General features: G+C 42.7%; 1 protein-coding gene across 1 annotated transcript; it reads left to right on the forward strand.

Annotated features, from left to right (window-relative positions):
• Positions 1 to 6,813: 6,813 nt before the first annotated feature.
• LOC112072685 (homeobox protein MSH-D-like) lies at positions 6,814 to 9,837 on the forward strand. The gene is made up of 2 exons (XM_024140070.2): positions 6,814 to 7,211; positions 8,449 to 9,837. Exons 1-2 carry the CDS (start codon positions 6,872 to 6,874, stop codon positions 8,907 to 8,909), a joined length of 801 nt encoding a protein of 266 aa, XP_023995838.1. The 5' UTR covers positions 6,814 to 6,871; the 3' UTR covers positions 8,910 to 9,837.
• The last annotated feature ends 1,667 nt before the right edge of the window (positions 9,838 to 11,504 follow it).

Here is an 11,504-nt window from a genome sequence, read left to right on the forward strand (position 1 = left end):
TGACGCCTCTAGCACTGAAATGCAGTGCCGTATACTGCTACCCCACTCGGGAGATTAATATAGAACTTATCTTATGCTAATTTGACCTTATTCATTATGTTTGATAAGGGCCTTATTAAAATTAACTGGTTTGAAAACATGTGCATCCCCAAAGTTGTGTGTTTCCTTTCAAGTCTCCTCAGACACCTTAGAGAGCGAGGGAGGGAGAAAGGTTGCATCCCAAATGGCCTATATTCTCTATAGAGAGGACCCTATGGGCCCTAAGTAGTGGAGAAGACTCGTTACGCCAGGAGCACACTGAGCTGTAATGCTGTATTTAGAGAAACAGGAAAAACACAAACTGTCATTACTTGTGTCCCAACTCAACCCTTTACTCAACCCTGTGTCCCAACTCAATGGTCCCCTATAGGGGGATGCATCCTATCTGTCATTACCTTTGCTGGAGAATACACTGCATAGTGAATAGCCTACATTCTCTGCAGATCTTCTCACACATACTGTATACATGTAGGGCACTTCTACCATACTGTATATGCTAATGACATGCTTCAAACTGGTTGATTAAGGAGATGGAGGAGGTATTGAGTTATTTTAGTCTGATGGACAATTAAATCTTGTCATGGTGTTATGTCATGAGGTGTGTGTGTGTGTGTTTTGGTTTGACTTTGCTAGTCTGACTTTGAAGATAAATTATATTTTGGATGTTACCATAGGCTATTTGTAATTTAAACTGCCATAATTTGCAAAAAGATCAGACGTACTCAATATTTTAAAAGCAGAGCTGTTGTCCTTTAAATGTTGTGTCTTTAGAATTGGTTAAAATATATTTTTTAAATAACATACCATACAAATCAGCTGTTTTCCTGAAATTGGATCTGTTTTGTTGCTTGGTCAGGGTTTAGTCTGTTTTTGTTGCTTGGTCAGGGTTTAGTCTGTTTTTGTTGCTTGGTCAGGTTTTAGTCTGTTTTTGTTGCTTGGTCAGGGTTTAGGAGTTGAATAAAAAGTTGTTGACTGCCCTGTAAAGCTACAATACAGTAAGTCTGAGGGAGTTAGAAACAAGAAGCCAACACAAGCATGACTTTACACTGGACAACCATAATGTCCTGCATTGTCCAAACACTCTCATTTCTCTGACATGCTTACTAGTAATCCTATTTTTACATCCTTAATGAGAAATGAGGTCTGATTTGTTGACAGTGCTGAGCCAGAGTTGTGGTTCCAGCTGTTTTAGGGCCCCTGGGGTTATATTGATGAGTTGGAGCAATAAGCAAAACAGTGGGAAAATATACCAGCAAAACTAAACCCACTATAAATTCTTCCCTGGAAAGTGGTTACAATTCAGACATTTATTGTGATTAGGAACCAGTGGTCACTGCGATTTGGTCATTTAGAATTGGGGGACCAAAGGAAAAGAACATGGATGTTTAATGCAGACATGCGTACACACACCCACACGTCTTATGTACTCGACTGTACTGTGAGAGCATTTTATACCGTGTGTTTATTCACTGTGCTCTAGAAAGAAAATTGTCCTTAGGGAGGGGTGGAGGTTATGTTATAACATTTTCAAATGKCACCCTATTCCCTACATAGTGCACTACTTTTGACCAGAGCCTCATKTAGGGAATAGGGTGCCATTTGATAATGCAAGCCCTGTGTGCCCTAAATTAACCAGAAAGCACTAGCTTTCCCAGTTCATTTCTACTTAAGGAAAGAACTCTTTTCACTGTTGTTTTTATAATTAAATCCTAGATCTAAACTATACTTATAATTAAATCAAAATGTGGGTTAAGTTAACTTGAAGTTTATTTTGACTTTTGTCATCAAACTCTTTTCTGTGGACGCAGTTTGACAGGTACCGAATGAAAAGTTAGGCTTAGATTATATTGTCCATTGAAGTCTGGAAAATATCCRTCCAGACACAGTGAGAGAGACCGTGTGGGTCAGTCTGTTTAGAAGAGGTTGTTCAACTCAGTGATTTGCGTGTTTTAACCTGTATCCAGACCTGTTATTACTAAGAGGTCTCTGAAACAGTCAGGACACCATGTACTTTCAGAAGAGGCTCTTCTAACTATTAACCCTCCTTAGGGTTGACAGCTGTAATAAGGGGTTGTCTTGGTGACCAGTCTGTAGAGGAGGACATCAGTCTTCCAGTAGCTTCGGCATGTAGCTACTTTCTGGTTTTCCTCAAGGATTCTAATCCATCGCTCAGACACACCGGTAGGATTGTCAAATATATGACTGCCGACAGTACTTAGCACCTCTGAACAGAGTGTCGGCAGTCAATCTCGTTTGTGTTCACACAGCAAAGACCWTGAAGTCGTCAGCCTCTCAGCCATGTTAAAAAACTCCAAACCAGAAGGTGGCAGGAGCGTTGCACTAACTCGGCAGCTGTTTCATGGAAACGAATCCATTGTRATTTACGTATAATGTCAATACTAGCTAAGGTGGTTAGCGAGCTTGGAGGAAGCATTTAGTGTTGTGYATTGCATCTGTGCACTTAGCTAGCTACCATCCCATAGCCTACAATGCAAATGTAGTGTWACTGGCTCGTGACATTTAACTGGATTTACAGAGAAAATGGCCTCTTTTTTCCTTTTTGTTGTCACTCCTGTTGSCTCCCCCACGTGGGGKTYYGYGCKCTCTGATTGGCTCAAAGTCAAGTTGTTGGCCACTGACAAGCATTGCGATTCTACAAGTAGAATCACTAGGGCGGCAGGTAGCCTAGTGGTTAGAGCGTTGGGTCAGTAACTGGATCAAATCCCCGAACTGACAAGGTAAAAATCTGTCGATCTGCCCCTGAACATGGCAGTTAACCTACTGTTTGTTCCCTGGTAAGCTGTTATTGTAAATAAGAATTTGTTCCTAACTGACTTGCCTAGTTACATTTTTTTTTACATTTATATAGGTTTGTCGCTACCGGGTTGCCACACAGCAGGTATCGCTTCTGTTCTAGCAGGAGAAGGAACGGCCTCCCACTGTGATAAGTGAGATTCTGGTTTCATGCTTTTTTTAATGTATATAATATTTCTATTCACAATGAATAACAGATCAAATGTAAATATGTAAATTTTTCCGGTGCTTCATGCTTAAGGGACTTTGTCCTAGTGTAACAGTTTAACTTTAGTCCGTCCCCTCACCCCGACCCRGGCGCGAACCAGGGACCCTCTGYACATATCAACAACAGTCACCCAYGAAGCAGAGCAAGGGGAACCACTACTTCAAGGTCTCAGAGCAAGTGACGTCACCGATTGAAAGGCTATTAGCGCGCACCACCGCTAACTAGCTAGCCATTTCACATCCGTTACACTCACCCCCCTTTCACCTCCTCCTTTTCCGCAGCAACCAGTGATCTGGGTCAACAGCATCAATGTAACAGTTTAACTTTACGTCCGTCCCCTCGCCCCGGGCGCGAACCAGGGACCTCTGCACACCATCAACAACATTCACCCACAAAGCATCGTTTACCCATCGTCCACAAAGCCACGGCCCTTGGCAGAGCAAGGGGCCACTACTTCAAGGTCTCAGAGCAAGTGACGTCACCAATTGAAAGGCTATTAGCGCGCACCACCGCTACCTAGCTAGCCATTTCACACCGTTCCACTAGCTAATAACCCTCAGGCTAGTTTCTGGAGTGGATTAGCCCTAGGGTTTTTAGTGAAAGCAAGGTATTGTTGTAACAGAAAATAGCATTCAATAAATGCAATTTCTGTACAACAATATAGATCCTTCCCTGGTTTCTAGAATAAGAGACTGCCTATTGTGACCTCAGGCTAGCTTCTGGGGTAGATTAGACCAGGGTCTTGCTGAGCAATTAGGATCAAATATTGTCGAGGAAAAACCACAATTCAACCAGAATTGCATTATTAAAGAGGAGACAGAGTAAAGCTGCTAATCACACCGCCCCATAGCCATTCCTTCCCCTGGTCTCTCCGTCTACGCCCCATAGCCATCCTTCCCCCTGGTCTCTACGTCTACGCCCCATAGCATTCCTTCCCCCTGGTCTCTACGTCTTACAGCACCCATAGCCATTCTTCCCCTGGGTCTTCTACGTCTAGGAACCATGTGTTTTTAGTTTCTTAATGGCTAAAGACTACACCAGCTTTACTCAGAAAGGCGGAACTGACGTGGAGCTTCTGATTGTGTGTGTGTGTGTGTGTTGTGTGTGTGTGTGTGTGTGTGTGTGTGGTGTGTGTGTGTGTGTGTGTGTGTGTGTGTGTGTGTGTGTGTGTGTGGTGTGTGTGTGGTGTGTGTGTGGCAGTGCTAATTGTATGGTATCTAATCATGGGACTGAGGGTTGTTAGTGGTTGGAGCTAAAGCTCTGCTGTACTCTGGCACGCTGACATTTAGGTGGACAACCAGAGAGACCAGAGAGATGTGAACACATTTCCTTTAAGGCTGGCCGTTCTGTCTATCTGTAGAGTCAGGGAGGAGGGGACAGTGTCTACCCGCCAATCAGACAGACCCCTGCTGGGCTTGGTGTGGCCACACTCTGCCCCTTAACCGAATATGATCAGAGGAGAGGAGAGGAAAGAGGAGAGAAGAAGGGAAGAGAGGAGAGGAGATGACTAATGGGTGGAATCTAAGGATGTCAACATCAGTGAACTTTTCTTGTGCTTCTGATATAACTCACGCTCTTCTTCTCCTTCACTGCCTTTCCCGCTTAATTGCCTCTTCTCATTAAACTACTATAGATTATCCTGGAGGTGTGAATACACTTCTCTATTCCCTGACTCCGAAGCTAAACTATGACACCACCCGTCCACAAACACACACGTACACAAACAAAGATCAACAGTGGGAAACCGTAGGGATGAAAGAGAGACCTTAATTGATTTGCATGTGTTTCCATGGGCTGGGGCGGTGTTGGCTGTAAAACACATACACCCACACACACACACACACACACACAACACACACCACACACACCACAACACACCCCACACACACACCACACAACAACAACACCCACGTTGACACACCGAACACACACACACACACACACCAGACAACACACACAACACACACACAACAACAACAGAGGGCATTCAATTTAAGTGCCTCCAGTGTGTCTGGGCTGATGCATGTCATAACAGTTGAGCGATTAGTGTGGTGGGTGTCAGCCCCTCGCCCCCCCCTGCGTCACTAGGCCTTATGATCTGTGCGTGCGTGCTTGTGTTTTGTGTGTGTGAGCGCGGCCATGCATCATTTCTAGTTTTTCCGGATAATGCATTTGTTTGAATAGCATCCATGATCTCTACAGAACAGAGATGCTTTGTCTTGAAGATTATTGTATTATATTATTACTATTATTATTCTGTACTGGTATATCTACTGTTTCTTCTACGCGCAGCCTCATGTATCTGAGCTTTATCAGTCACACACACACACACACACACACACCACACACAACACACACACACACACACACACCACACACACAACACACACACACACACACACACACACACACACACACCACACACACACACCCACACACACACACACACACACACACACACACACACACCCCTAACTGACGCACTGCTCAGTCTGAGTGATGATAGACTGAGCTAATGTGAGCGGCGCCACACACCTCAGGAAGGTAGTAATTTACTTCATTCCCTTAAAAATCCTGCTTAAAGAGACGGATTCCCACACTCCTAATTACAGGTGTTAATAACAACAATTAACGACAGTCATTTACTAACCTGCTATCGGGCCCCGTCAAAAAGTAATGCACTGGCATAGGAAATAGGGTGCCATTTGGGACCCTAGGTTGACTGACATAATTCTTATTGATTGACCATTGTGATATGACTACCAAAGTGATGTTTAAGGTCTTAGCGGAGTTTCAACATTAGAGAGACTTGTCAGGGCTCCATGGAGCCAGAGCTGTGTCCTTTGACTGTGTTGAAGTGGTAACACAACAATTAAGTTGTTTCTCTGATCCGCTTTCATCTTCCTGCCACCGACCGACGCCCAGAGACAAGTTATGATGACACATAGACCTATACACATCAAGCTAATAGCAGAGAGGGAGGTACAGTAGTAGGACAGGGGCTCAACCTCTAATATATCACTACAATCAGCTCCCTATCAGCAGCACTGGACTAGTCTGCAAGTGAGATAGCACAGGGCTGACCCTGGCAAAAACACTTCCATGATTGAAATCGGGGCGTGGTCTGTGGATCTGTCTCCGTCCTTACGTTCGTACATACAAGCTGAAACGAGTCACCTTCGACTCCTCCTTATGGCAGCTTTCTGTCATTGTTTCTGACGGTTCAGAATCATAACAGCACATGCTTTCAGCCCCCCATGGATGCTGTGCATCATTTTCCTGATGTTGTCAGCCAACCTGCTGTCTATTTACTGCACTGAAAGAGTCTTTTTTTTATTTTCACTTCTAAGGCAATGGGCTATTTTTCATCATTGATTCATGTCCTTCATTTGTTGAATGTAGGATATTTTTTATTATATAAATATAAATTATGTAATTTATTCTGGGAAAATGGGGTTAGGCAGGCCTAATCTACATATTTGGAGGAATAGCCTTCATTTAGGGAATGAAGCATGAACTAGTTCCCAGATRTTTTCCCTACACAYCCTCCTTCTCACGCAGTTAACGGTAAATTAGCCTCGTGTTTACCCGGTCTAGTGTTTACGCGGAGTGGTAATCCCCCAAACTCACAGGCCAATCACAAGTCTCCTTCCGCCTCTACAGTTTTTTCAGGGTTTTAATTGGTTGAAAGTCCCAGTACTTTAAACAAGCGTTCTCATGAGTTTAGAGACACAGACTTCAGAAGTTGAGAAATTGTTGTTGACTCCGCGGACAACAGTTGAGATGCGCATATTGTTGTTTACTTGAAGCATGGATTCTCCAGTAGATTCGAAAGATGGATTTTCAACCTATGAGGACACTCCTCCACGGAGGCAGTTTAAGGAGCGCAAAACACCTTCATCACCTTTACCTTTCAGTGTGGAAGCGATCATGTTGGATAGGACTCATAGCGAAGGAGGGAGACGCGACAGCGGTACGATAGTCTCTCCCCTGGGGAATTACTCTATATCCGTGTCCAGACAGCCTTCTAGTCCAGAATACTTTATTCACAATTTTGACCCGTCTTCTTCGCCAGTTAAATCAGAGACGTCGGRACCAGGGGACTGTGCGTCATGGATGTCACCGCGGTGCAGGCTGACTCCAGCGCTCAGTAAGTGCTCAACCTTATACTGTAGAAGAGTTATTGAATAGCCTACGGCCTGGTGTATTATCGTCCCATGCTGATCTGTTGGGAAATATCCGTTATTTATGTTTTCTAATGTATTTTAAAGTTGTAGCCTATGTTGATATTAGATAACTTTTAAATGGAATCGGAGAAGTCTTAGTGTGCAGTAGTTTTATACCATTCCATCTACAGATCAATATCATTCAATACATCAGGGGAGAAGGCTTAATTAATGTATTTGTGTATATACACTAAGTATACCAAACATTAGGAACACATTCCTAATATTGAGTGGCACCCCCTTTTACCATCAGAACAGCCACAATTCGTCAGGCCATGGACTCTACAAGGTGTTGAAAACGTTCCACAGGGATGCTGGCCAATGTTGACTCCAATGCTTTTGTGTTGGCTGGATGTCATTTGGGTGGTGGACCATTCTTGAGCACACAGGAAAATGTTGAGCATGAAAAACCTAGCAGCATTGCAGTTCTTGGCACAAGCCGGTGCACCTGGCACCTACTACCATACCCTGTTTAAAGACACTTAAATCTTTTGTCTTGCCCATTCACCCTCTGAATATCACACATACACAATCCATGTCCCAATTGTCTCCAGGCTTAAAAATCCTTCTTTAAACATGTCTCCTCCCCTTCATCTACACTGATTTGAAGTGGATTTAACAAGTGACATCAATAAGTGATCATAGCTTTCACCTGGTCAGTCTATGTCATGGAAAGAGCAGGTGTTCTTAATGTTTGTACACTCAGTGTATTTTGATTCATGTTCTCTTTTTGTATATTAATGACATGTTTAGGCTATTGGGTGTTGACAAATACCACAAACACTCATTACGCCTTTACTGAGACATCCCTCTCTCCCTCCCTCTTTCCCTCCCTACTTCCTTTTCTCCCTCTTTCTCTCTTTCCTTTCCTCCCTCTTCCTCTCCCTCTTCCTCTCCCTCTCCCTCTTCCTCTCCCTCTTTCTCTCCCTCCTTCCCTCCCTCTTCCCCTCCCCTTTTACTTCCCTCTTTCCCTCCTTCCCTCCCTCATCCCCTCCCATTTTACCTCCCTCTTTCCCTCCTTCCCTCCCTCTTCCCCTCCCCTTTTACCTCCCTCCCTCCCTCCTTCCCTCCCTCATCCCCTCCCATTTTACCTCCCTCTTTCCCTCCTTCCCTCCCTCTCCCCCTCCCCTTTTACCTCCCTCCCTCCCTCCCTCCCTCTAGACCAGGTCAATCCCTCCTTGAGGAAACACAAGACCAACAGGAAGCCCCGGACCCCCTTCACCACYTCCCAGCTCCTGTCCCTGGAGAGGGAGTTCCATCATAAACAGTACCTGTCCATCGCTGAGCGGGCTGAGTTCTCTTCCTCCCTGTCCCTCTCAGAGACCCAGGTCAAGATCTGGTTCCAGAACCGACGGGCTAAAGCCAAGAGACTACAGGAGGCAGACGTGGAGAAACTCAAGATGGCCGCCGCAGGTGTTGGATCCAAGCCGGGGTTCTATCCCCCGGGGTTCTCCTCGCTGCCGTTCCCCCTCTGTGTCAGTCTGGAGGGTCTGGGTGGGGGGGTCTCAGGGATGTGCGGAGGACAGGGGTACCCCTTCAGACGTACCACTCTGTTAACAACAGTACCACATCTGGGGGTGTACACCTCACCTGTAGGGTACGGACTCTTTCACCTGTCCTGAGACTGGTCGGGGTGTGTGTGTGTGTGTGTGTGTGTGTGTGTGTGTGTGTGTGTGTGTGTGTGTGTGTGTGTGTGTGTGTGTGTGTTTGTGTGCGTATGCGATGAACCTTACAACAAGATATTAAATTGTACTCTAACTCTCAGGGGTGCTTTGAATATAGTGTGCTCGACCTACTTTGATATATTCAAGAGATGTGGAAGTGTACATTGTTATACGGTACCTTGTGTTCGCTGGTTTGTTACGGAAGTGACTAGCGCATCAGAACACCCATAGTACAAGCATCATTGCAGGGTAATTGTTCATTTATTCTATACCCCTGACCTCCTGACCTGTGCTGTATTTGCCAAAGCTAGTTGGATCGTTCCCGAAGGATATTGATCTGGTTCTCCCGTTTGTCTGATCACTCCGTAAATGCCAGATTATCTCTATAATAGCATTAGTGATGTCTCTGTTTTTGCCCTTCCTGTCTTTGGGAAAGTTTCTTTTTAGACTTTCATATTTGTGATATACATATAGGACAACATATTTATTGAATAAATGTAATATAATTAAGCAGTAAGAGTCAAGGGGGTGTGGTATATGGCCAATATACCATGACTTAGGGTTATTCTTAGCACGACGCAACGCGGAGTGCCTGGACACAGCCCTTAGCCGTGGTATATTGGCCATATATTACAAACCCCTGAGGTTCCTTATTGCTATTATAAACTGGTTACCAATGTAATTAGAGCAGTAAAAATAAATGTTTTGTCATACCCATGGTATACTGTCTGATATGCCACGGCTGTCAGCCAATCAGCGTTCAGGGCTTGAACCACCCAGTTTATAATATATATTTTATGAAGTGTATCTACAAGTGTAAATAGTTTGTGGTCTGATGTTGAATATAAATGTCGTTATTTGCTGAGTAAAACATCTAGTCTTTTGATTTGGTGTCACCTTCTTCTTATAGTTACAGTATGTATTTTAGTCATGATTATGCTTCTACGTCTGGTAAATACAAAGAACAAATTGCTTAAATTCGACAGAATTTCATATGCAAGTGGATTGTTTAATCATGTGTCGATCTGACTGTTTGATCCGACCTTTAACTTTGTACCTGGAGCTTTAAAACGTGTAGTATAGGCTATTTCACCTTTGATTCTGAGTCCGGACACAGTGGACGGATAAGAAAAACATTTTAATACCATGTGTAGACGCTGTCTGAAAATGTGGGCACAATCAGAATATGGACAAGATCAGAACAAGGGACGCATGTTAGGGCCAGGTATAAATTAGGCTTTAGCGTTAGTGGGGGAGGTAGATTTAACCAGTTAGGTCAACTAATAGCTATATACAGTATATTAAACAAGATAGGTCAACTAATAGCTATATATATTAAACCAGTTAGGTCAACTAATAGCAGATATATTAAACCAGTTAGGTCAACTAATAGCTATATATATTAAACCAGTTAGGTCAACTAATTTGACCTAACTGGTTTAATATTTAGTTTAGTTGACCTAACTGGTTTAAATATATCTGCTATTAGCTTTACCTAACTGTTTAATACTATATAGCTATTGCTTGACCTAACTGGTTTAATTATTATATAGCTATTCGTTGACCTAACTGGTTTAATATATATAGCTATTGAGTTTGACCTAATGGTTTAATATATATACGCTATTAGTTGCCTAACTGGTTTTAACGCATAGTACTATCGGTTAATATATCGCTTTTGTTGACCTAACGGTTTAATATATTGCTATTAGTTGACCTAACTGGTTTAAATATCTGCTATTAGTTGACCAGCTGGTTTAATATATCTCTGCTATTAGTTGACTATCTTGGTTAATATATCTGCTATTAGTTGACCTAACTGGTTAATATATCTGCTAATTAGATATGACGATAAATATAACGCACCTATTACTGGTATTTTAATATATACTTGTTATCTAATGTTTGATAATCAAAACTACACGCGCAACACTGTTCCAACCAACGCTATATACAACATGACTCAATAATATCGTATTAGACTAACTGACCTATTAGCTTTGTTGAATAACTAGTTAATTATCTGCTATAGTTGAACCTAATCTGGTTTAGATATATATAAGCTATTAGCTATGAACTAACTGGTTTAATAATAATGCTATTGAGTTGACCTAACTGGTTTACATATATTACGCATAGGTGTAGTTGACCTAACTGGTTTGAAATCATATATAGCCATAGTTTACCTAACTGGTTTAATATTGTGGCTATTAGTTACCACTGGTTTAATATATAATGAGCTATTAGTTGAACGCTTAGACTGTTAATTATTATATGCTATTAGTTGAACCTGAACGGTTTAATATATTAGCTATTAGTTGACTCTAACTGGTTGTAATATAATCGCTATTAGTTGACCTAGCTGGTTTAATATCTTGCTATTAGTTGAACCTACTTGGTTTTAATATATCCTGCTTATAGTTGACCTAACCTGGTTTTTAATATATCTGCTTATTAGTTGACCTAACTGGATTTTAAGTTATCTGCTATGATTACCCGGTTATATATGCTTAGTGACTCGGGTTTATATATATCTGCTATTAGTTTGACCAC

The sequence above is a fragment of the Salvelinus sp. IW2-2015 genome, unplaced genomic scaffold (assembly GCF_002910315.2).
Source record: "Salvelinus sp. IW2-2015 unplaced genomic scaffold, ASM291031v2 Un_scaffold2000, whole genome shotgun sequence".
Classification (NCBI taxonomy): Eukaryota; Metazoa; Chordata; class Actinopteri; order Salmoniformes; family Salmonidae; genus Salvelinus; species Salvelinus sp. IW2-2015.